The sequence below is a fragment of the Zingiber officinale genome, chromosome 5B (genome assembly GCF_018446385.1).
Source record: "Zingiber officinale cultivar Zhangliang chromosome 5B, Zo_v1.1, whole genome shotgun sequence".
Classification (NCBI taxonomy): domain Eukaryota; kingdom Viridiplantae; phylum Streptophyta; class Magnoliopsida; order Zingiberales; family Zingiberaceae; genus Zingiber; species Zingiber officinale.
This window is the reverse complement of record NC_055995.1, coordinates 110,515,189-110,543,165: the sequence shown is the minus strand read 5'-3', so window position 1 is coordinate 110,543,165 and position 27,977 is coordinate 110,515,189. Positions and strand designations below refer to the sequence as shown.

The 27,977-nt window shown below is 37.2% G+C and overlaps 1 protein-coding gene across 6 annotated transcripts in view; it reads left to right on the top strand.

Annotated features, from left to right (window-relative positions):
- Positions 1 to 27,977, top strand: part of LOC121985343 (P-loop NTPase domain-containing protein LPA1 homolog 1-like) — a 114,371-nt gene that overhangs the window by 59,195 nt on the left and 27,199 nt on the right. For 5 of the 6 annotated variants that reach the window (XR_006113125.1, XR_006113123.1, XR_006113124.1 and 2 more), the window contains exons 10-12: positions 19,622 to 19,904; positions 20,058 to 20,173; positions 27,840 to 27,896. Coding sequence is in view for 3 of the 6 variants with exons in the window: in XM_042538732.1 (XP_042394666.1) it covers positions 19,622 to 19,904; positions 20,058 to 20,173; positions 27,840 to 27,896 (456 nt within the window). In the remaining 3 variants the exon portion in view is untranslated. The remainder of the gene's footprint in view (positions 1 to 19,621; positions 19,905 to 20,057; positions 20,174 to 27,839; positions 27,897 to 27,977) is intronic. The other variant, XM_042538733.1, reaches the window with a different exon arrangement.

Below are 27,977 nucleotides of genomic sequence, written 5' to 3'. Positions count from 1 at the left end.
CAAACACAGCAATAAACGATCACGACATGATGCCAACGATGCGTCCCGTCACCCCCGACGCCACGATCATCTCATACAAAAGCGAGGCCGAGTGGGTAGGGCTGTGACAACCGTCGTCACTACTCCCGATGAGTGACCGAGTGGACGGGATGCTGTTTGAGTACACCTATCCTCCTACCCCAAATCATAATGGGAGCGAACGCCTCAACTCCAGACACGACGACGGGAGGAATCCTCACGATAACACGTCATACACACTACCCACGAAATGGCGACCAACGGTGCCTAACAGAGTCCCCGCAACACACACTGACTGAATCGACCACTAACCCATGAGTGGTGGTGTGTGCAGATCCATCTAGCGATGTGCTCAACAATAATGGAGCGGACTATCACACAACATTGCAATCATGCAAACGATGCACGGCAATAACCATATAAACATCCCGACCTAATCCATATATATGAAAAGGTGTACCCCTAGGTCAACGAATCATATCGAATCAAAGGTACATGAAGGTATAAAAACTTAGTCCTGAATATGGTGAAGCATTGTATATCACTACCCCCTATAAGCATGTATAAACAGGTAAAATATACATGAGATGCAAATCAATCAATCAATCAAGCACGTACCAAGATTTGGGTAGTGATTAACCGAAACAGATAAGAAACACAATTAATGCAATATGTTAATTTCATTACTAAGCATATCAAAGACAAAATCAAAAGTACCCGCCTCCGAAAAATAGAAAGGTCCAATCCGACTCCGAGATATTCGTCTCGCATCAAAGTCCTGTGATACCAATGTAAATATATTTCATTTAACTACAATTCTCATAAATAGCTAAATGAAATCTCTAACCCTAAATTAGGGCAAACCCCTAATTCAAAAGCACATAAACCTAATCAACATATAAATCTAATCAATCTGCACCTGATTCATTATCTAACTACTTTGCATAGCCAACATCCTACAACATACCTCAAATCACAGCCCAAAGCTAGTTACTGCCTGAACAAAGGTAGTTACTGTAAACCCAAGTAACGCCCTGCAATTCACTGTTCGGATCAAAAGGGAGCTCAAGAGTTCATCACAGCCAACAACAACCTAATTCAACCCATACATGATCAACAGCGTATATCAAATTCCTATGCCTTACCTTAAACTCACAGCCGAACGAGATGCTGGAACGAAGTGGATGTTGCTGTTGGAAATGAGATTGCTGTCGACACCAGAAAATCCACAGAACAGTAGTTTCCCATTGGATTCCTTCATTGAACAAAACAAAATGAGATCCGGCAAGAAGATAACAAATCAAACAATACCTGTTAACATCCTAATCCCAAAACAATCTACAAATCAAGCCGAACATAACAGGAAGGTCACAAGAAAACTGATCCAAGATCAAACAAGATCCTCAAATCCCTAATCTTCTCATCACTGCCCTACCTTGATTAGCCACCTCCAGAGATCGTCGCCAGATCTCGATTCTCGCCTTGTGCTCGAGCCCCACTCGGTGTCACCGATCCAAAGCACGGTGGCAACAAAAATGTGACCACAATGAGGAAGAAGAAGACCCAAATCCAAAAGCCTCGACTTACAAATAGGGCGGAGGATCGGCAGTGGAGACGACTAGGGCATTGGCGATCGAAGTAAGCGTCGGGCAGTGAAGCTAGGGCATGGGGCGGTCGGCGGTATGCGAGCACAGGGGAAGAGAAGACACTCAATCGCCGGCTCTCTATTCCCTGGCGTCGTCGGCGTCGGGCAGAGAAGAGGAAGGCGTCGGGCGTTCTAAGGCACGGCTGGGCGGAGGAGAAGTGGGGTTCGGCTCGGGAGAGAAGAGAAGGAAGATGTGGCGGCAGAGGAGACTGCCGTGGCCGGCGGTTAGGGCAAAGAGAGAGGGCGTCGGACGGTTTGGCGTGAGGAGTAGAAGGGAAATCACGCGAGGGGCTCGGGAACGCGGGGGAAGAAAGCACAGTGACGAGAGGAAACAAATAAGAAAAGAAAGAATAAAAATAAAACTTTTCCTCTTTAAAGCGGGGTAGCCTAAACAGGCTTTTCCGGACCCCGTCAACTCGTCCGTACGAGCTCCGAAAAATTCTGGAAAATTCCCTTATTAATATTCGCCTATTTTCCGGTATTTAACATTCTCCCCCACTAATAAAAATTTTGTCCCCAAATTTCGTTATCTACCATCAGCAAGTACTAATAACAGACAGAAAGTATAAATGCTGAACGGTAAACTAAATCACATACCTCAAGTGAAAAGATGGGGGTATCGAGCTCGGATCGTATCCTCGAGCTCCAAGTAACTTCCTCGTCCAAATGATACTGTCATCCGACTTAACCAGCCAAATAGTCTTGTTCCGCAATTGACGTTCTTTCCGGTCTAGAATCCATACCGGAACCTCCTCATAGGTGACGTCAGGCTGAAAGGAGAACTGAGATTATCTATCAACACATGTATCAGATCAGGTACGTATCTCCTCAACATAGATACGTGGAATACGGCGTGAACGCCTGCCAAGGACGGCAATAGTGCCAACCGATAAGCTACTGCTCCAATCCTTTCCGAGACCTGGAAAGGTCCAATGTATCGCGGAGCTAGCTTACCTCTGATGTCAATCTCTTCACCCCTTTCGTGGGTGAAACTCATAGAAATACATGGTCGCAAATGGAGAACTCTAAGGGTCTCCGACTCCGGTCAGCATAACACTTCTGGCAGTCTTATGCCTATGACATCCTCTGTCTGATAATATGGACCACTTTGCCTCACGTTGAGCTCTATGGGGTCTCAACAACTGGGTCTCTCGGATTCTCATCCTGATCGACGACTGAGCAACTATGGTAACAAGAATACCCTGCTCTGCAGTCCTCGCCTCAATGTCTAACTCAGAGAAACTCGAATCAAATCATGACCACAACTCGGTGGCAAGCTAAAGTCCCTCTCGACTTCCTGCTGTGCATCGGCAACTACATTAGCTTTTCCCGGTGATAGCTAATGGTACAATCATAATCCTTCGAGAACTCCATCTATGTCCTCGGTCAAGATTAAGTTCCTTCGAATGAATAGATATTTGAGACTCCGATGGCGGTGAGAATCTCAATGTAATATCATATAGTGTCGCCAAATCTTCGTGGCAAAAATAATAGCGACCAACTCCGATCACGGGTATTTTCTTCTCAAGCTCCTCAACTATCGAGAAGCATATAAGAATGCTCTCGTGCTACCTCGTAACAGACTCATACCTCAGAGACGTTGTCGTGTAGAGGACAAATTAGTCCTCTTCGAAGGTAAAACCAAAATCAAAGCCAACACTAGTCTCCGCCTCAGCTCCTAGTCTTGCAATCCTCAGTCCAGTAAACTTCACGCCTTTCATGGTCAAGTAGCATAGCTATACGGAAGAAACCCTCGACGAAATGTCTGTAATATCCTGCGAGTCACAAAAGACTGCGGATCTCCTACATTGATTTCGGCTGCTCCCAACGGTAACAACCTCTATCTCCACGGTACACTCCTACTGGTGACCGTGTGTCCCAAACATCATAACAAAAGACAATCCAAACCAGCACTACTGATAATCACATATAGATGTTCTCGTCGAATCATCTCTAGATCTATGCAAAGGTAGTGTACGTGACTCACCTCGGATCCGTAATAGATCACAACATCGTCCACAAAAATAATAGAAACCTATCCAAACATCCTCGACATACCAGGATCATCGAGTCCCTGAAAACATCTAAGGCATTGTAAGCCTATATGGCAAAAACCAATACACATAATGTCCGTATCACAGACATTCCTATCCATAAGATCTCCAATAATAAATCGAAAAATCTGATCATCAATAACATAAATCACCAAAGAATAAATCCTCCAGGGTGAGAGCAACGCTCCATCACAGAGAAACACCACATATGTGGGAGCAACGCTCTACGACAAGAAATCCTCAATATGTAGGAGTAACACTCCACTACAAATAATCCATAACATGTATCTGCAATAGATATGGGAGCAATGCTCCGCTACAAGCAATACGAAATATGTATATGTGGGAGCTCCGCTCCACCACAAAGGATCCATAAGTGTCCAAGGCACCTAACTATCCAACTAAAGGCTGCACGAGATCACTCGACCACATATCACTGTGGACAGCCAAAGGTATAAACAACCTAGTAAACAAATCAAATCCATAGTCAACTCTATCATCATCCTAGTGGGTTGGTCACCCACTAATAGGAGAATTAGTTGATAGGGTTATACAACCAATAACATAATGTAGACACTCAGCATTCTACATTCAACATAGGTAGAATCATCATGATGCTACCCACCATACACCTGGCACACATGCACACACAACATATGTATGATCGACATAATTCTCCAATTAGTACACACCAAACATACTCACCACATAGGCATAAATCATCGTGCTATCTCCAACAATGCATACCGAACCCGTGTGCATATATCAACATAGGTATAATCGACAATACACCTCAAACAACCTCACATGACATATATACACCTATGCCAAGAGTATAACCAACATATACTTCCAATAAAACATACTAAACCCAGGTGCACTCACCAATCAAATATAATCAAAAAGATACCTCAGATACCACACCAAACACATATGTACATATCACAACTCAGATTAAATCGACAAAATGCCTCCATCAAAACACCACCGATGTACTTATACTACATCTCGGATTTAATCAACAAGATATCTTCAATAATACATCCAGATACATACACCGAACTACATATCTATAATCCACAAGGAACTTTCAAACCATATCAGAACATGGATACATATACTACTTGCAAATGGACAGTCTACCACAGGACTCCTACAACACATAACAATCATAATATACATCCAACATAGACATGCAAAATCAGCATACCAGCTCAATCAAAGAGACCAACCTTATGCTACCAACACTCATGGGTTACGGGTATATCTAAACAAAATTCATGCATATGTATCAAGCATGAATACATCAATCAAAAGCAACCCAAAATAAAGCAGCCTAATCATCCAGTAACATCCCTGCTCTAGGATCAAAAGAACTGGTATCGGACAAGAAAGATATACACACCGTGGTATAACATTGCCAGTCAATGTCATACACTACCAAGACTATATCCAATGGGAAAAATTTTATCCTCATAAATCCAAAATGTACTCTCCCAGTATACACTAGTAACGATTGTATCCCATAAGTGTTAAGCAATTAGCTCTACACTTCCTTACATCAGGTCGCATATTCCAACGCACCTCTAAATTATCCAACCGGTATATACAATCCACGGTCAAAATCTTCATGGAATAGGATACATCGATCATTTATAACCTATCCAAGCCGATAATGATATATGGCTAAATCAGTCATTTTCACGTCAGTACAAAACATGTACTCAAATGTGCTCTAGATACATAACTAAGCACAAATAACCTAAAGGTTCGAACCTCTAAAAATAGAATATGGCAATCCTCTACTGGTCACCCAACAAAACTAAATCATTCATCTACTAACTAATCAAGAATACCTTAATCCTCCACAAGCAACTAAGGTATATCCAACCACATAATATCATATGTATTAATGTGTACAACCTCAAAGAAAAAGTCAATATTTTGGAACATCAAGACACTCTCATTTTCATCCTCAAAAATATCAGCCCACATAATATCAGATGATTCAGTCTCTACTCCCCATGAGGGCAAGTTAGCATTCAAAACATCAAATCATTATTTATCCACGAAGTCCAATATCAGAGGAAGCAATTATCCATTTTATCATCCTTTTAACTAACCACAACTAACCTGATTTATTAAAATTCATAGGCACACTCAACCGTAAACTATTTAGCACCCGATCTATATCTGATCACCAACTATAATCATCAAACCCGTGAATATCATACATGACACTCACTATGTCACCCTCAACGACAACCACATAACATTTACTCTCACAAACCATTAGAAATCAACATATCACAATATCTGATCTCCCAATATCCCTCAACCTCAAATCATTCTCAATAATGATCAAACATGGTAACTCCCCCATGAACAATTTTTCATCGAATCAGGTATCCTAATATCCAAAAGATATGAGTATAACAACTCTACCGGCTAAGTCAACAGAAATATGCAGGTATCATCCATTACCCAGCTAACAATAGCAGAGGCTGATATGTGCCTCCATCTCCTAGTAGTAGTAACAGAAGCTAAAACTACTAATGGTATGATATGAATAATCACCAGAGTCTATAATCCTTGATCTCTATTAAGGTCAACCATGCTCAATGGCTAACCTATCACATGTAATGTGTTACAACAACCAGACAAGTATTAAATAAAGAATCCTAATACATGTCATAAACTATAAAATTAAACATCATACCTAATTGCTGTCTGGAGATGTTCCGTCGCTGTCCAGTCCCCAAATTGACCTCAAAATTCCGTACGAGAAAATTCGCCGGAAATCCATATAAATCCAAAACGGAAATCCGAAACATAAACATATCGTAAATCCGAAAATGCCCAGTTTGACTCGCAAACCTGGCTAACCCAAATATCCAGAATACCAACAACAGGTATCTGATAAATCTCCAAAACACCAAAAGCAGGTATCAATCCTCCGATACCAAATAAATTGTATCGGACAAATCTGAAATCCAACAAACTGAAATAGATATCCAAAATCCGTAACACCAAAAGCAAGTATCAGACCGCCTGATACGATAAATGGTATCGATAAATCTCAAAATCCAAAATATAAAAATCCAACAAGTATCGCCTAACTCTGATACCAGTAAATAAATTGGTATCGGGTTATCCCAAAATTCAAAATACGAAACAAAAGATCGTACACCGGCTCGATACACTAAATTACGCCTGTAGGAGTCCCCGTCCAAGAAATTTAAGATCTCCTCTGACAACCTGAAACTTTGATACACTAATTGTCACGCCTGAGGAGTCCCCGTCCAAGAAATTTCGCAGATCTCCATGACTGACAGATCAAACTTCTACATAAATACCTCACCACAAAGCCGGAATAATAACAAAATAAAACCAATCACCACGCGGTTTATATAAATTCAACTCACCACAACCACGCAGCTTAATAAAATAGAACAAAACAAATGGTCTGGAAATCCACCCTACCCACTACACTCGTAAAGCTCAAATCCGACGAACTCACCTCTTCTGCCTTCCAGGCAGGCATATAGTAGAATAACACCAAATCATACCAAAACCATCATCGATAAGAATCCATACAAAATCCATAAGTAAAAACCAACACAAGACTAAGTCCAAACATAGTCAAATAAGAAACAAAACAAAACCATAAGACAACTACAGCTGATGGTCTGCAGGGGACTAGCAACTGGAACTCTCTCCTGACAGCATCAACCTGAAAATATAACAACAATGGAGGCGGGGTGAGTCCAACACTCAGCAGGTACAATTGATATGCAAAGTAAAGAAACAACACCTAGCACTAATCATGCGTACAGTCTCCTGATAAGAAAGATAAAAATACATATGAAGTAAACAGGAGAATACTTAACCAGTCCGAGTATAAGGTCAGAGGGATAAGGAAACTCAGATGACGTAAACATGGTATCCAAACAATACGCGTATAAACGGCGAAACACAAACACAGCAATAAACGATCGTGCGTATGATGCGATGATCGTCACCCCGACGCCACGATCATCTCATGAGGCCGAGTGGGTAGGGGTGACAACCGTCGACTCTGTTGTCACTACTCCCGATGAGTGACCGAGTGGACGGGATGTTGTCGAGTACACCTATCCTCCTACCCCAAATCAGATGGGGGCGAATGCTCTCAACTCCTGCGATGACGGGGAGGAATCCTGTAGGATAACACGTTCGTCACACTACCCACGAGCGGACCAACGGTGCCTAACAGAGTCCCTCCTGCACTGAATCGACCACTAACCCACGAGTGGTGGTGCGAGATCCATGGCGATCAAGTGCTCAACAATAATGGAGCGGACTATCGTCATGAATGATGCATGGCAATAACCATATAAACATCCTGACCTAATCCATATATATAGAAAAGTGTACCCTAGGTCAACGAATCATATCGAATCAAAGGTACACAGAAGGTATAAAAACTTAGGTCCTGAACATGGTGAAGCATGGTATATCACTACCCCCTATAAGCATGTATAAACAGGTAAAATATACATGAGATGCAAATCAATCAATCAATCAAGCACGTACCAAGATTTGGGTAGTGATTAACCGAAACAGATAAGAAACACAATTAATGCAATATGTTAATTTCATTACTAAGCATATCAAAGACAAAATCAAAAGTACCCGCCTCCGAAAAATAGAAAGGTCCAATCCGACTCCGAGATATTCGTCTCGCATCAAAGTCCTGTGATACCAATGTAAATATATTTCATTTAACTACAATTCTCATAAATAGCTAAATGAAATCTCTAACCCTAAATTAGGGCAAACCCCTAATTCAAAAGCACATAAACCTAATCAACATATAAATCTAATCAATCTGCACCTGATTCATTATCTAACTACTTTGCATAGCCAACATCCTACAACATACCTCAAATCACAGCCCAAAGCTAGTTACTGCCTGAACAAAGGTAGTTACTGTAAACCCAAGTAACGCCCTGCAATTCACTGTTCGGATCAAAAGGGAGCTCAAGAGTTCATCACAGCCAACAACAACCTAATTCAACCCATACATGATCAACAGTGTATATCAAATTCCTATGCCTTACCTTAAACTCAAAGCCGAACGAGATGCTGGAACGAAGTGGATGTTGCTGTTGGAAATGAGATTGCTGCCGACACCATAAAATCCACAGAACAGTAGTTTCCCGTTGGATTCCTTCATTGAACAAAACAAGATGAGATCCGGCAAGAAGATAACAAATCAAACAATACCTGTTAACATCCTAATCCCAAAACAATCTACAAATCAAGCCGAACAGAACAGGAAGGTCACAAGAAAACTGATCCAAGATCAAACAAGATCCTCAAATCCCTAATCTTCTCATCACTGCCCTACCTTGATTAGCCACCTCCAGAGATCGTCGCCAGATCTCGATTCTCGCCTTGGTGCTCTGAGCCCCACTCGGTGTCACTGATCCAAAGCACAGTGGCAACAAAAATGTGACCACAATGAGGAAGAAGAAGACCCAAATCCAAAAGCCTCGACTTACAAATAGGGCAGAGGATCGGCAGTGGAGACGACTAGGGCATTGGCGATCGAAGTAAGCGTCGGGCAGTGAAGCTAGGGCATGGGGCGGTCGGCGGTATGCGAGCACAAGGGGAAGAGAAGACACTCAATCGCCGGCTCTCTATTCCCTGGCGTCGTCGGCGTCGGGCAGAGAAGAGGAAGGCGTCGGGAAGGAGTGGCAGCGACGCGGCTAAGGATCGGCTCCGGCGCTCGTTCTAAGGCACGGCTGGGCGGAGGAGAAGTGGGGTTCGGCTCGGGAGAGAAGAGAAGGAAGATGTGGCGGCAGAGGAGACTGCCGTGGCCGGCGGTTAGGGCAAAGAGAGAGGGCGTCGGACGGTTTGGCGTGAGGAGTAGAAGGGAAATCACGCGAGGGGCTCGGGAACGCGGGGGAAGAAAGCACAGTGACGAGAGGAAACAAATAAGAAAAGAAAGAATAAAAATAAAACTTTTCCTCTTTAAAGCGGGGTAGCCTAAACAGGCTTTTCCGGAACCCGTTTTTATCCCCGTCAACTCGTCCGTACGAGCTCCGAAAAATTCCCGAAAAATTTCCAAAAATTCTGGAAAATTCCCTTATTAATATTCGCCTATTTTCCGGTATTTTACATGCGAGATGGAGGTCCTTTGTGTCGAGAGACCAACGCTGACGAGTCGGCAGGTTTCGTCAAGACTTTGGCCGGGACACGGAGAAGAGTTGCCCAGGTATTGTCCATGGTAGCTTCTGTGGGGCTACCCAGGATCTGATCACGAACATGAGAATAATCTGTGGACAGACCATATAAAGCCAGAGACATAAAAAATTTCTTCCGATTTTCAAGCTCTTCAGCAGGATTGCCCGCAGGTGGGAGCAGTTCATTGAAATCACAAAGAAGACAAGAGACTGAACCCAGATAAGTTGACATTGAATCCTTAATCTGATGAGCGCTGAGGATGGTCATGAGATCTTCACAAACTTGATAGAGTCGCCGAGAGGATTGGCCGCAGGTGGGAGCAGTTCATTGAAATCACAAAGAAGACAAGAGACTGAACCCAGATAAGTTGACATTGAATCCTTAATCTGATGAGCGCTGAGGATGGTCATGAGATCTTCACAAACTTGATAGAGTCGCCGAGAGGTGTTTGTAAAGAGTTGTTGAGCCCGTGTCCAAACAGCTTTACATGTTTTGTGAGTACGGAAGACATCCCTGAGAGATGGATGGATGGTGGCTCGGATAATACAACATAACTGAGCGTCAACCTTCTTCCACAAAGGACGATCGGCCTCTTGAACATCTTCTTCAGTTTGAGTGAGATGTGTCTCATACCCCTGTCCAACAAGCCAAAGTTCAATGTGAGATGCCCAGGAGATATAATTTTTACCATCCAACTGCTCGGAAGAAAGGGGTGCAGTAATATGGTTGGTAAAAATTGAAATATCTGGTTTTGGGGCGCTAGATGTAGCCATGAATAGATAAACTGAGCTTATTGGTGACAGAGCAGGGGCAAAGGTGATGTTGGCTGCTGGTGACAGAGCAATAGTAGAGACAAGCAATAGCAGAGAACCTGGGCGCAGGGGAGATAGGCCGGCAGATCCAGATGGGTCGGCAGCAGAGAGAGCTCCTCCTTGATTTCCTCGAAGGGCTGAAACAAGAGTCCAGTCAAGGCCTGGCCTGATTCGGTGGCTGCTAGGGATGACGAGCGCCTCCTCGTCCTGGGCGTTCGTGCTCCTTTCCCACAAGGGATCAGAACGCGAGTGGAAGAGGAGGCGCTAGCTCAGAGAGGAGGCGGCGAGTCTTCTTCTGCGGCCTGGTTCAGCGGAGGCGGTGTTGGGCTGAGGCAGCACGGCGTCGAGCGAAGGTGGAAAAACAAGGGTTCGTGCTCAGAGAGGAGGCGGCGAGTCTTCTTCTGCAGCCGCAACTGTTCCTCGGAAGGAGCGGATGAAAATCGCGAGGGAGGCGGCGAGTCTTCTTCTACCGTGCTGCGTCGGGCGGATGAAAATCGCGAGGGAGTCGCTGGCAGCCGCTGGGAAGAAAGATGGCGCGGGTAGAGGAAAGACGGCACAGGGTAGAGGAAAGGAATTAGGGTTTTAACTTGGCTCTGATACCATGAACAATGTAAAACCTAAATTCTCGTGTATTGGGAACCACGAGTTAGGTCTTTATATAGAAAAGAAGACATACATCAAAAGACAAAAATACCCCTATAATTATTCTAACAATACTAAATACTTAAAATTAATATATTCCAATCAAGTTGTCTGTACTAAGTTCCTTTATAGGACTAGAAAGTAGGCATTGAATCAAACTATAACATGGTTAAATCTTATCCCAGATCCTACTTGGGATTTGGATCATTTAGGTTAGTCATGATTGTAGTATCATAAGATCCTATGGTTCAGACCACTATTTGGACAACGTATTTTCTACCCACATCCTTGAAGTACAAGAAGTCAGTGGGGTTGACATCTTACAAGGGGAAATGTTTTAATTTATTGATAGTGAGGATCTGAAAGTTAAGACTTTAGCGAAGTTGGCTCTTCAGGCTAAGAGCAAAGAGGTAGAGGAGTAGCGCGCTTTATTTCTTGTCTTTCATTTGACCATCTGACATGCTTTTAATATTACCATGTATTTTGACATTAATAGTATAAGCTTACCTTGGTTGTTCGTTATCTAAATGTCTTGCGTGTTCCTTGTCAAATTTTCCTTCAACTTAATGTGTTTATTAAAGATGGGCTCATTTTCTTAGTTCGGTAGGTATGGGGATGGGACTGAATTGTGTTTAATTGAAGTGACATGACTTTGAATAAATAGAATGAAGTCTTTGCTATCGTCTCTACTGTAGCTTGAATGATCAATTTGACTTATGTAGACCTTGTCGATCCATTCATAATCTTTGTGGTTTGGTCACCTTGCACACAACTATTAAATTCATCAATAATCCCTTTAGCCTTAGTGGTAGATTTGCACTCTGACACTTGTTTGCTAATGCTGCAGCCTAACATTGGTTTCCCATTTGATTGCAGTCCTCTTATTCTAGTGTTAGTTTATAAATTCTGTAACCTTGACACTTGGTCAAGGGTCCTACAACTTGATCTTGTTATTCAATCAAGCTACTCTTCTCTTAATATCATAAGAGCAATTAATTGAACCATATAATTCCGCCCATGACAAAATGGCCATGGCCTGTCCTAAGCTCGGATAAAGGAAAAGGTTGCGTTAGGCTGTCAGCCAGTGTTAAAACTATAGCAAATATTCAATAAATGAATCTATTAAACTATTGTGCTAATGCTAGGTTGTTCTCCAAAAGGAACACATTGCAGGGTTCGATTGTAACGTCTTGGCAAGGACCGCTACATCTTCAGAACTCGGATGTAATGCTAAATATGTAAGAGTTCGCGAATGTATTGACAAAGACCGCTACATCTCTATAAAAACTTTGGTGTAATGTTAAATAGGCAAGAGTTCTCACACCATAGGTTAGATTAGAACAAATATGATTGGAAAATTAATAATCTAAGATTTAGAATATGAAATATAGGAACCCTCAATGGTAAATCAATGGAGGTAGTAGATACGATAATTAAGAGAAGAATTAGTATTTTGTATGTACAAGAGACAAAATGGGTTGGTGGGAAAGTAAAGCTGATAGAGAACTCGGGTTTTAAGTTATAATACACAAGAAAGAGTAAAGCAAGAAATGGAGTGAGTATTATTGTAGATAGTTCGTTAAAAATGAAGTTGTTAGAGTAGTTTTTTAAAAAGGAGATAGAATTATAGCCCTTAAGATAATAGTGGCGATAAAAACTATAAACATAAATAGCGTATATGCACCATAAGTAGGATTAGATGAACCTACCAAATCAAAGTTTTGGGATGACTTATATGAAGTATTACAAAACATTCCGCCAAATGAAATGATTTTAATAGGAGGTGATCTAAATAGGTATGTCGGAGTGAAAAATGAGGAATATGAGAGGGTACATGGGGTTATGGGTTTGGAACGAGAAATGAGGAAGGGAAAACTATATTAAATTTTGTGATAGCATATGACCATATATTAGTTAATACATTTTTTTAAGAAAAGAAAAGAACACTTAGTCACGTTCAAAAGTGGAAATAATAAATCACAAATTAACTTTCTTATGGTTAGGAAGAAGGATAAAAAGATTTGTAAAGATTACAAGGTCATCCCTAGAGAAAGTTTAACTATCCAACATAGGTTAGTAATGTTGGATATACGCCTTAAACATAGTATCAATAGAAAGAAAATATATACGATTCTTACAATTAAATGATGAATGTTAAGGGATAGGAAACAAAATATATTTAAGGAGAAGATAAGAGTACAAGCATTCGGTGAAATATATAGTGACTCTAATACAACAGAGATAAGATGATATCAAAGTTGAAAATAGTAGCTAAGAGTGTACTCGGTGATTTAAAGGAACATGTACCACAAAGTAAGGAATCTTGGTAGTGGAATGAGAAAGTACAAGAGAAAGTGAAGGAAAAACAAATAACTTATAAGGAATTATATATTTGTAAGGATGAGGAAACCTTAAAAAGATATATAATAGCCAAGAAAGAAGCTAAGAGAGTAGTGAATGAAACAAATAATAAAACTTTTGAATGATTATATTAAAAATTGAATACAAAAGAAGGGGAAAGAGACATTTATAGAATAGCTAGAGTGAGAGAACGAACACAAGAGATCTTATCCAAATAAAATATATTAAAGATGAATGTAATAGGGTACTAGTAAACAATGAAGAAATAAAAGAGCAGTGGAAGAGGTATTTTCATCAACTCTTTCATGAAAGTTTAGGTGACCAACTAAACTTAGGTAATTTAAGTAGGTCAAATGAGCATAGAAATTTAAATTTTTATTATAGAATTCAATATTTAGATGTAGAATAAGCTTTAAATGTGATGCACAATGGAAAAGTCGTTGGACTATATGATATTCCGATAGAGGTATGAAAATGCCTAGGGAAACAAGGTACTGAATGATTTACAAAATTATTTAACATGATATTTAAAATGAAAGAATACCTAATCAATGGAGGATAAGTACTCGAGTTCTCTTATATAAGAACAAGGGAGATGCACAAAATTGTGTAAACTATAGGGGTATTAAACTAATGAGTCATAGCATAAAATTTTGAGAAAAAGTAATAGAAAATAGATTAAGGAAGGAGACCACGAGGACCGAAAATCAATTTGAGTTTATACTTGGAAGATCAACAATAGAAGCTATACATCCTCTTACACAATTCATTGAAAAATATCGGGAGCAAAAACAAGATCTACATATGGTATTCATTGGCTTAGAAAAATCTTATTATAGAGTAAAAAGGGCAGCCCGGTGCACGAAGCTCCCGCCAACTTTACTGATACGCCAAGGCTCCCCTTCAAAAATCTTATGATATAGTCTCAAGGGAAATTATATGGAGAATTCTAGAAAAGAGAGATGTTATCGTAACATATATGTTGAACTAATTAATGATATGTACGAGAATATAATGACCAAAGTAAAGACTTCAGGCAGAGTAATTAAAGTATTTCCAATAAAAATAATATTACATTAAAAATCAGCTCTAAGTCCCTATCTTTTTACCCTAAATATGGACGAACTCATTGCACACATTCAAGCCACAGTACTGTGGTGGAGGTTGTTTGCAGATGATATTGTTTTAGTAGATGAAACATATGAAGGAGTAAATGCTAAACTAGAATCTTGGTGGGAAATATTAGAAGGGAAAGGTTTTAAGCTTAGTAGAATAAAGGCAGAATATATGGAATAAGTTTAGCAGTATTAGACATAATGAGATAATAGTTAATATAGGAGATGACAAGTAGTCTAGACCCGTGAGCTTTAGATATTTAGGATTATTTTTGCAAAAGAATGGAGGGATTGAGAGATGTTTTACATAGAATACAAGCAGGATGGTTGAAATGGAGAAGAGCGTCGGGTGTTTTATGTGATCGTAAATACCTCTAAAACTTAAAGGAAGGTTCTATAAAACCGCAGTTAGACCTGCTATGTTATATGAAGCTGAATGTTGGGTTATGACTCGAGCACATGAGCAGAAGATAAGAGTTGCAGAGATGAGGATGTTAAGGTGGATGTATGGATATACAAAGATGGATAGAATAAGAAATGAGAGCATTAGAGAGAAAGTCAGAGTTGCACCTGTTGAGGGAAAGCTTCAAGAGACACGTTTAAGATGATACGAGCATGTACTTAGACGACCAATAAATGCTTCAATTAGGCGATGTGAAACTATGACAAACACGCATATCAAACGAGGAAGAGGAAGACCAAAAAAGACTTGGTTAGCAATAATAAAATAAGATGAAATTTATTTAAGTATAGATGATGATATAATAGGAGATAGAAGCATGGTTTAAAATTTCGACCCGTGCCGAGGTTTCGGTCTCAGGCCGGAACGATACGGTTTCGGTTTCGTATCGTGCCGTGCCGATATAGTTTCGGTATTTTTTATTTATCTATAATAATGATAAGATAAATATGTTTATTGTGTATATAAAAATAAGTTGTATATTGATTTATTATAAGTTCTCAATTATTGAATAATTTAATATTGTTAGAAAAAATAATTAAAAATAATTTTATTTAAATAGAATTGATATATCAATAATTCAAATTCAAATGGAAGTATCTATAATAATAATAATAATAATTAATACAAGATATTATTTTATATTAATAATAATTATATAAATTAACTATTTATTCATTTAATTAATTATTAATTAAATAATATATAGTTTAAATAGTAAAAAATATCAAGTAAAAAGATTTTAAAATTTTTTTTAAAAAAAATCAGAATATAAATATAATTTATTAGAATTTTTTTACATTTTTTAAAAAATTTAAATGAAATTTAAAATAATAAAAATATATTAGAATATAAATAAGAATTATTATATATTTTTTAAAAAATTTTAAATGAAATTTAAAATATTATTTTTTGAGTATATTAATTAATAAAATTTATTTAATTTATTTTAATTTTAAATATATTTTTTATATATTTTATTAGGATAATTTAACTAGGTTTATAAAAACCTCTTCGAAATATCACACATGCTCTACCCATCCTCCTTAGGAATTGTTTAAATTAATAAAATAAAATAAATAATTATTAAAAACAGAAAAAAAAAAAAAAAAAAAAAAAAACGCAGTAGCGTACGCGAAATCGCGCCCGCGCGCGATCGATCTCGCGGAGGCGTCCGGCGAAGCTGGAAGCGTCGCCGGATGCCTCCGGGGACGCCGGAAGGGTCGCCGGAAGCGTCCGGCAACCCTGCCGGACGCTTTCGGCGCCGCAGCAGAAGGCGTCGCGCGGCGCCCTCTGCACGCCGAAGGCGTCTAGTGCAGAAGGCGTCGCGCGCGACGCTTTCGGTGCCGAAGGTGCCGCGGGACGCCGCCGGAGGCGTCCCGCATCTCCTCCAGCGCCGAAGGAGGCGTCCCGCGTCTCCTCCGCCGCCGCCGAGACGGGGACGCCTCCCGTGCCGGTTTCGGCCGCCCGGCGGAACGGTAAAAACCGTCCGTGCCGGGCGGCACGGAACGACACTTCAAACATTGGATAGGAGCTCAATGACATAAAAGGATCCATATAACTAACCTCATCTAGTGGGATAAAGCTTGGTTGTTGTTGTTGTTGTTGTTGTTGTAATTGAATCATAATTTTTGGTGTTGAGCCATTCCATTTGGCATGTGCAAAATCTACCATTTTGCTTGATTGACACACGACTGTCGATTGACATGCGAGATTACATCAACACCTTTGGCACGCAATGGAATGGCAAAAGAGAGAGGGAGAGCGTGGCACAATGGCAAACAGGGGAGCAGAGAGATCGAAGGGGACAATAAAGGAGAGGGAAGGAGAATAGACTAGTTGTGACAAAAAGAGAGATAAGGGAGAAGAAGATGAGTACTATATAAGCCATGATGGTGTTTAGCATTGCTAGCAAGCAGAGTAGACAAGCTGCAATTCACCTTATCCTATTCGCCAAATAGAATCCTACATTTTATATGAGTTAGTTACTCTCAAACAATTCATTGCTGACACTTCTATACCTTCTAAATTTGATATTAGAGTTCGACCACTCTCAAAGGATTTATTGCCAATAAAGCCACTTTAAAAATTATATATGACAATGCAAGAGGGATTCAATACCAATGGACTTTTTTAACTTTATGAGATAAATTTTTCTTTGGAAAACTCGTAGATAATATGCACTTATGATAGAGTTCGAGGATTAGATTATCGTCAAGAAGGGGTTCGTGCTTCCCACCAACGAATTTAGAGTCCCATCGACTTTGACAAGTGGAAGTCGAAATGAAAAATAAGCAAACTCCAAAGTCACTCTCACACTTCAATGTGAATTTTCATCGGAGCAATTGAATGAAGTCGGATCATTTAGAAGTGCAAAAGAATTATGAGAACAACTGATTGAATTATATGAAGGTACACATTAATTTAGTGTTGTACCTGCAAAAGTTATATAGATTAGTAGTGTAAATCATTATGAAACAAAAGAAATATACATAAAACTAAAAATTAAAATTTAATTTTTTACAAACATATTTAATCTTGAATGCCAAAGTTATTAAATTAATTAACAAATATGGTCAAAAGAGAAATACATGATGTTAGAAATTTAATTAATTATTAAGTAAATAATTAATTATAACAAAAGTTGTTTGTTACCATTAATAATTCAATTAAATATGAAATTGGTATGACAAGATACAATACCAAAACTGTATCATTCTACTCAACACTCAAAACTCTTATACAACTCAAAATTTTATACCTTGAATGAGACCATATGACTTGACCTAAGTAGATCACTTTGATGACACCTTAATGATTCAATCTTAGGAGAATCTTTGTTTAATCTCCTTTAGAGATTGATCAAAATGCTACTAATTGAAACTTAGACTTATAAATTATAACTTGTTTATGTTGCCCTAAGAGACCAAAAGTAGAAACTGAACAAAAAAAAAATAGAATAATGGCATAAGAACGTAAGACTTCAATCTTATAATTAATATTCAATTGAACTTTAATAGGTACTTGTCCTTTTATAGTTATTCAAGACTCCAACCTCGTTAACTAAGTTGATTTACTTGCACACTACTTTTCAATTTCTTGGATTTTCTACTGAGTTGATATGAAAGACATTGATTGCAGGAAAAAAATTGTATTGAGGAATAATTTTTATAAAAGCCTTAGTGATACAATAAGTTATCCTCTTGGACAATTCCCATAATTACTGCTTTAGAATCTCTTGAAGTTTCATTTTGTTCTTCTAATTCTTATTGAAAATTACTTCAATTGTCAAATTAGAGAATATGTCAAATTGGAGGTACTGGGGACATTTGAGCTTCTATCATTGTACATTTACTTTGTCATTGGTACACTCCTTCAATATTTGTGCTTTCATCCTCGATATTAGTATTCCCATGTACCAGGACTATATTAGAGCTATGATCAATAACATTACCTATCCATTGGAAGAAATGACTCTAAAGAAAGAAAGAAGGTGCAATGGAGATAATACTTAGTCACTCAAGAAGTATAAAGAAGATGCAATTATTCTTTACTATTTTGAAAAAACATTTAAAAAAGGTTATAAAGACATTGATTTCTTGAGAAATAAAGTAAAGATGAAGCTACAGTAGTTCTAACTTATTGGAACGAGAAAACCATGCTTATTATATTTAGTAGGATAAGATTTATAGTTAAGTTTAATATAATTTTCTCTGTGAGATTCTTTGCGTGAGATTGTCCAGCGCTGTATCAGTTTAGTACCATATTGTCATTTTTAATTATAGTTGCGTTGAGTCTGTTAAATATAATATATTAGTTCTCTTTATAACAACAATCAGTTCAAAATTCCTTTTCTGAATTAACATCTATCATCTATAGTGTGTGCCCCTTGCCATGTGTGATCAAACTGTATGATGCGATCTTCAATGAGGGGGAATGTGGGGGAACTGGGAAGGGAGGTGGAGAGAGATGTCGAAATTCTTTTGAGGTGATTGGTTTTCTTTTTTCAGTGCTCATTTTCTATGGTTGAAATGGAATCAAAGCAAGGGTGGGAGGCAGGGCAATGTCAGTGCCCAACCATCTTGAGTGAGCAATACTGGAAAAATAAAAGGGCATGCCAAAGAGTGTGCTCATACAACGATTAAGAAAATTAGTGCACCTATTTAATAAATGCCAGAATGGTTTTTCTGTACAGTCAAGAGCCAGGATTTCTCTTTATTATTATTGACTTTGTTCCCCTCCGTTACTGCAGATTACATTCCATATTTTTCTAATTTTTCCAGGGTATACATTTGGACCCAAGTATTTATTTAATGGAAGAGGAAAACAAAGATTCCAATCCAAAAGATGTAGTGTCAGGAACTTTGGTGGACACTACAAAAATAGTGGAAAGTAGTCCAGAAAATGTCATTGATGAGAGCTGTTCTGCATCTGTAGATGATACTGAGAATACTTTGACTGTCCCAGAGACGGAAGTAACTATGGATGAGAGAGGCACTTCTGAGCTTAAAGACGCTAATGATTCAAGACCTACTTTGGGTGCTGACATTTCTTCTGAATCTCTAGGTAACTTTGATCTACTCTAACTGACACAAGGTGTCCAATTTTGTGTAAATAAAGTCATTTTTTTATAGAAGTAATGATGAAATAAAAGACAACAGAAAATTCCTACCCCTATTTTCATTTTCTTGATTTTGCTAATGCTATTTTTTTTTTCAGGTGATGCTCATAAGGACTTGAAGTTGCAAATTGACAACACCTTGAAACCTGAAAAATCAGGCAGTGAGCCAATAATTATTCCAATAGTTTTAAAGATGGCTGAGTTTGATCACAAGGTTTTCCCCCCCTTTCTTTGTGTCATTGGTTACATATTGAAATTTTAGTTTTCATAGTTGCATCATGGGAATTGAAATGAGAAAAAAATAGCTTGAAGTGATTTGAACATATTCAAAATGATCAACCAGATACTAAAGTTAGAAGAATTGGACCTATTAAACTTGAAGCGTTAAAATTATATTGAGATCAATAAAAACATTGCTCAATTGTAATAAAAAATAATATAAATATGAATATTACTAGTGATATTGCTTTGCAACTCAATGGTGGATAAGATTTATTCAGCCGACCATAAATAGTTAGAACAAAAGACTTTTGACAATCTGGTTATATCATGAGGAGGTTTCCTCCTATTCTACTGTTGATTGTTTTCTTACATTGAATTTTCTTCAGGTCTTTTAAATTCTCTCTGTTAATACATAATTAATTAGACTGCAGTACGTTGTAATGCACATACAATCTCACAAATACTTTATTTTACATATCTACTTGCAAGAACGTGTAAGCTCAAACTAGTATTTTTTAGTTAATATATAGAGGTTTGGTTGCCAAAGGTACTAAATACAGCGGTTGAATGTGTTTTGGGAAATATTCATCATGTAGCTTCTCTTGAGTTAATTTTTTTGTCTTTGTTATAGAAACATTACACCTTTTTTTTTGTGTCTAAGCTCTGCTTATACAAACTTTGGAGCTCTTCTGAATGTGATTTAATTATAATAAATTAACTATTAGTTTTCTTTTCACATTTTCTTTGTTGATTTATGGTATCCTTTCAGAAATTTTTGGTGAAGTATTATGACAATGTAGTTGCTTGTTTGTGATCTTAGCTCCTAGATTCAACTTATTTTAGATTCCATTAGTTTGATATTTTCTACTGTAGGATAGGCATGCCAATATCACATAATTTATCATATTACTCTTGAAAAGATTAGTTAGGGCGCTACACTATTGTGTTCTGAATCAAGATTGGTGCTTGAATCTGTGTGAAGGAGAACAACTAAGTGAATCTGACTAATATTTTAAATGGTTAATTTCTAAATTTATCACTTAATTTATGTGTTTTTTTCAAAATTCTTCATAAACTTCCAAAGTTGTGAAATCCATTATATGCTTCAGAGTTCAGACACCACTAATGAACTTATCACTTGCTAAAATTTCCTTTTGACACAACGGAATGACAACTCAACTAAGTGATCTACATCGCATGTCGTGTCATTCGCTTCCTTTCTCGTGTCCTCTGCTTTGTCATCCACACGATGTTTTGCGTCTCCACCCTTGTGTCATTATTTGACTACACTCTTTAAGTTGCTATTCTATGCATTTAGTGCCAATGCCCTCCTCTCCTTCCTCTACCTCTTCAATCTTGCCTCTCTATCATTGGTACATTGCCTATAGATTAAAATCGTGTCATGCTGCTCAACACGACCAAATGTTTTGTTCTAGGTAAAGGACGAAATGTAGCATTGGGTGACACAAGGTTAAACTACAGTCCTGCTCGTGATGGAACAATATTGCCTGTGTCAAGTAGGATCAAATAGCAATGGACTTTTTCTCAATTGGCATGGATGAAAATCAAAATTCATCCAGATTCAACTAATGAAGTGAGGAAGGATGTTGCCAATCATGGGGAAGAGGAAAGAAGAGATTGAGAGGCTATAAATAACTTAAAATTTAAAAGGAAAAAAGCCTATGGAGAAAAATTAAAGAAGCTATGAGTGAAGGCTTTAAGTGGATTAAAATATGGCGACTTCAGCGTGGGTAATGAATTAAGGTAAGACAAATTGGATTAGAGCGGTTGCCAGCTTGTTGGCTTGTTGAGTTGGTGACAATGAGTCATAAAGAGGGCTACAGTTGCAAACTAGGCTTTTGTGAAATCGCAAAAATCACAATCCCTATTTGCAATTCGCTAAGGTGTATTATTCGTGCACAACTTTTATATTATAATTTTATATAAATATAATACACATTTATGATATGTAATATTGTAGTATATATTTTTATAACAAGTACTATATTAATACTATATATTATACATATTGATTAAAAATACATATGATTAACTAATTAAAATAAAATTTAATTATATAGTTTAATAAATAATGTATCAATTAATTAGTTATTGATTAATTGATGTATGAAGGGGTGAAGAGGTTAATTAGTTAATGTATTAGTTAATTATTAATTAGATAATTCTGTATTTTGAATATTAATGTGTATTAATTAATTAATTTTGTATCAAATGAATATTCTATCAATGTGTTTACTTGATGTGATTTTATTATTTTAATAATATATATTTTTTTAATGATTTATTGGTAGCCAAATGTTATCAAATTAACAATCGGATTTAGATTGGAGGCATGCACATCGACTTGAGTATTGGTTCAATTGGTAGTGTTTACACTAATATAATTTAACATGATGGTGGGATCACATGACTAAAGTAACAACTTGTTGGTTTGTTGGTGGATATCTGAATATTTGAAAGTGTCCAAAAGTTCCTCAGGAGATAAGTCATGCAATTAAGGAGGAAAAAAAATGCAGCCTGGTGCACAAAGTTCTTGCTAATGCGGATCTTGAAGAAGGATCTATTGTACGCAGTACTTTGTATAAGGTTGTTTCCGAGACTTAAACTCGTGACCTCTAGATCATACGACAATAACTTTATGAATGCGCCAAGTCTCCCCTTCATGAGGAGCTTCATGCCAAAAAAAAAAAAATCAAATATGGACAACAATAACATGAAGGGATTGATAAATGAGCATTTGCAAAACTTGTTTATAATTTTGTGGTAGAACTAATATTGCAAATGACTGAAAATTTTAGCATCTATTCGTGCCCCTGAACTGAATATAACTATGAGTAAAAATATGTCATGGTTGTGTTTGTGTCACAAAACTGGTGTTAATCGCAAAGTGACCTCGTGTGGCAAAAGGCGAAGACGATTAACCAGGTCAAGTAACGTCGAAATTTGGGCGACCGACCTGACCCCACAGAAGTTTTCCACCGGCTGCCAGGGTAAATCGGGAAAATGCACATGGAGGCTTATCCTAACAGGCAGTATTCTCAAATCTGCTACCCATTAAGGAGAAAAATTCTTAATAATACACCACAACCGAGTCTCAAACTCTAGATCTCTGATCTATCATTGAGGGTTTAACCATGACACCCTGTCCCGGGGCAATAGCAAAGTGGCCTATGGCAGGCTAATAGAAGTGGTTGTGCAAATGTTTGTGTTCCCTTATCACAAGCTAACATTGGTAATTTTAAACCTTACATAGGACAAAGGTGTAAAAGCAAATACTACTCATGTTGATCAAATAGCCTTCCTAGACTAACAACCAAGCACACTAGGAAGCTACCAAGCACATTAAAATTTTGATGGTGTACACAAAGGAGATGAAATCCATCATTTAAAGTATTGCCAAATTTTTTCACTTTAATCAAATATTACCTAATGTAGTAAATCATATGTATTAGATAGCATGGCGTCCAACATTTAAAAGTTTGATCCTGGTATCCAACCCGCAATTCCATATAAAATTATTGGTCTATGTCTGGACAAATTAGTGGAGAGGATTGAGACAGTCTTAAAATGTAATACCGAGGCCTATATGGGTTTATGTTGATACACACTAAATGGACAAGATTAATGCAAATGGGCATAATCAACTTTCTTCTATATTGAAGAGGAATGATATTTCACAAATATATTGATCTGATTGCAGAATGTCATGATATATTTTACCTATATCACATAATGGATAATGTAATTCGAGACAATTGTAGAGCATGTAGTGTAGGTGGTAAAAGTGAATGGTGCCAACTTTAAGCAAGCCAAAAAGCTAATAGAGAAAGAACATCCAACAACATTGTTTTGGACAATATGCATAACACACGATATTCTTTTAATTGTGACAAACATTGGTAAACTTGATATGGTTCAATATGGCGAAGAAGATAATGAAAAGGTAATTGTTGACAAAATTTTCTATAGCCATCTTTATGTTTCATGGTTTAATATAAAAATTTATTGGCAGAGAGATTCTACAAGTGAGAGCAATTAGGTTTGCAATTCATTTAATTCCATTAAAGTTATTGTTCTAAAAAAAAAGGTTGAACTAAAGGTCATATTTATTTTTGAGGATTGAGAAGTCTCTCACTAATCAAGCACTGCTAAGGGTAGAAACCATTAAACATCATTATATTTGCTAGAGCTGAGATTACATTATAGAGATGTTTATGACAATGAAGTCTTTCTATGTTATTAGGTGCAAGGTCAACATGGACAAGAAGTTGTAAATTGACAGTGTCTACCACTTAGTATGTGCCATGAATCATGTGAGAACTACCTTATAAACACAACAGAGATTTTTTTATTCTTCGTCTGTTGTTTCCTGATCTAAGCAAGAATTAACTTAGCAAAGGTGCTATTTCTCTATCTACTTCCACCCAGTGGCGTAGCTAGGATTTTAGACCAGAAGGGGCGATTTTTAAAATTCTAAATATTAGTATAGATCAATTTTCACTCTCTAATAGTTTAAATTTCGAATTCAATAAGTTAAACATGAACTCAAATTTAAAATATTTTTAGTTTAACCCTTGATTTTAGTTAAAACTGTTAGATCGAAAAGAATTTAGATATCTCCACAATGACATGATATTATCCACTTTGGGCCTAGGCCCTCATGGCTTTCTGATACCAATTGTCAGATCGAAAAGAATTTAGATATCTCCACAATGATATGATATTGTCCACTTTGGGCCTAGGCCCTCATGACTTTGCTCTTGGGCTTACCCCAAAAGGTCTCATTCCAATGGAGATATCATGCATCCTTTTAAACCCATGATCTTTCCCATGTGTTTTCAATGTGGGACTATGTTTGCAACCTTGCAACCCCAACAAAAACAATGATCTGTCAATCCTCAGACCTCATCTATGACTCAAAGTCAAAGAATCAATTAGGTGGAAAAGACAGAGGAGAAGGATGTAATAGAGGGGAAGATGACCTATTTGAAATAGGTATATCTCATATTTTCTTAAAATACCTCGACATTCATATTTCACCTAATTTATCGTTAGAATAATATTTTAAACACATAATTATTTAATTTAATGACTATCTTTTTTCCAGCCATTCAAAAATAATAATAAAATTGATAGTAAACAAATAACATACTTGACTAGCAAATAAAAACATGAATATAAAAATTTGACACTATATATTTTTTTAGCACTTAAATTTGTAACGAAAAAGATCAAAAAAGAAATTTTTACCATAATCAAAACGTATTTGCTGTGGAGAATTGGTGTAGCGACGATGACGAAACTCGTAGCAAACAATGACAACGCTGGCAATAATATTGTGTGGTGACAATAATGTGGGCGGTAGTGGTAGAGGGGAAAACACAAGGAAAAAATAAAAACACGATATTGAAGACAAATAAAAAAATGGGAGAGAGAGGCGAAAAAGAAATCAGGGGAGAGAAAAAAAATAAAACATAGTTAGTTTTTCATTAGATTTCTTTAGTATAAAAGTCCATAGAATTTTAAAATTTATAATTAAGTCTTTTTATTTTTTTCCCAATGTATAATTTTTTTTCTCAAATTTCAGGGGGTGCGGTCGCACCCCCAAAGCTCCACCTAGCTACGCCCCTGCTTCCACCTTATCCCACAAATCAAAATCCCTAATATAAGACTTATGCTGCAAAATTGTGTGCAAGAAGTTTGACTTATGTTGCAGTTGCAATAATGGAAGCTCGAGTAGGGTGAGGACCAGATATTTAACAAAATGAGGTTCCAATAGGTGAGGAAGATCTGATGCTAAACAACAAGATGAAATCCTAATAGGTCATGCTAGGCAACAAGATGAAGTTCCAATAGATCAGGAAGACAACTAGATGTTAGGTAACAAGATGAAATCCTAGAGGCACGAAGTCTCTGGGCACAAAAGTAAACTCTACGAGTAAGAAAAGTTTTAGGGTATATGCACATTGGGGAAGAATGATATTAACTTAATCTTAGAAATGATTGCCGTCAAATCATCCATCAAAGTTGTTTTCAATCAAATGTATTGTAGTCAACTAAGGAGTCAACTCATGTCCGAACAAAAACAAAGTGAATCTGCTTCGGTATGCAGTAGACTGAGTCTCCTTGGTGCTCAATCAATTGACTAAAGAATTAGAAAACGACGATCAAGACACCTACACTAACGATCTAAACAAAAGGTCGATGGCCAATATCTATCAATAGTGATGGCATGGAGCAGTCGACTAATTAGTGACCGTATTATTTTTAGTTCTCAATTTAATTAAGCAAGTGCCAATTAGGTGCAATATCTTGCTTATGCAGAAGCATAAGGATTTTTTGGGGAGGCATTTTCACGTTTTTCTCTCTGGAGAAATTAAGTTGCTTTTCTATGTGCAATCATTTTAAGATAGCTTTTAGTTAAATACATTCACTTGATATGAAAAATGAAATGGATCCGACATTCTTTAAATTTTTGAGTGAGAATTGATAAATGTAATACAAACTTTTGATGTTTTAATGAATCTGAATTTTTAATTTCAACAAAGCTACTTGTAAATTTATAACAACACTAACACAATATTTTTTCACCATAATACATGTAACATTAATTGATAATTTTTAAAGAAACAAAATAATCAATTAAAATTTCTATGTATGGTGATTTTTTATTACAGAATAAAAATGGCTTGTTTTAGTTGAAACAGTTAAATATTAAAGGTTTTGATTCAAAAGAAAAAAATATTTTGTAATCTGTTAAGTCACTGATGTGCTACATTTCCTTAAAAATTCAAAATAGGTGCGTAGGTTTAGCAATCAATGATTTCCTATATCAATTTTTGATTTGTTTTTGTCCTTTGGTAATCCGTCAGTCATTAATGGAATAAATAGGTGCATAGATTTTGCAATTATTGATTTTCTTTCAATTTTGGAATTTATTAATTTGTTCAATTTTTGTTGAGTGAAAAAATGAATTTAGCTATAAGACACAAGTTGTTGATTTTCACTTACTTTTTCTATTTATATTTCTAGGAGTTCTATCTCAGTTATTATTGTTTTGTTTAAGCGTGCTTAATGTACAATAACAAGTCGTTTTCTGAATTGTAATTGAAGAAAACAAAGGTTAAAAAAAATAGTCTATTACATTTGGTAGTGGGCTGAACTTCTATTTTATAGGGCTGGTTACATAGCATAATGGAAAAGAAAATCATACAAGTAATCAGAAACACTATCATGGTAAAGATGTCAAGGTGACTTGTCATAGAATCAGAAAATTTAGATAATCTGTTTCATTTGGAAGTTCTATGCAAAGCTACTTCCATTCTTGAGTAGCACATATTCCAACAACTAGGACCCTAGAAGCACAAATTGTCAGTTGTTCAAACCTCAAAAGGGTTAGTTATTGAAATTGAATATTCTACTTGTTACCTTGTTTACTCTGTCAGTGGAATTATTGTATATGTTACTTCCATAACTTAATGCAGTTCTATTTTTTCTTCAAATAGATCTTCTGTCTACAATTTACATAATTAAATAGTTTAAACCCATGCATTGCATCCATTTTAGTCCTAGTTTCAGTTGTATTTCTAAAAGAAAATAGATGTTCTAACGTACTACCTCTTTTGGATGTATTGCAGGCTCTTTTAGAGGAATGGGTAGGCACTCGAACATTTCAAGATAAATGCATAGTCAAGGTAAATGAAATTGCATGCCCCATGTTGTGGAATGATTTGTATGTTTCTTCCAAAATTCAAACTATTCACTATACAACAAGA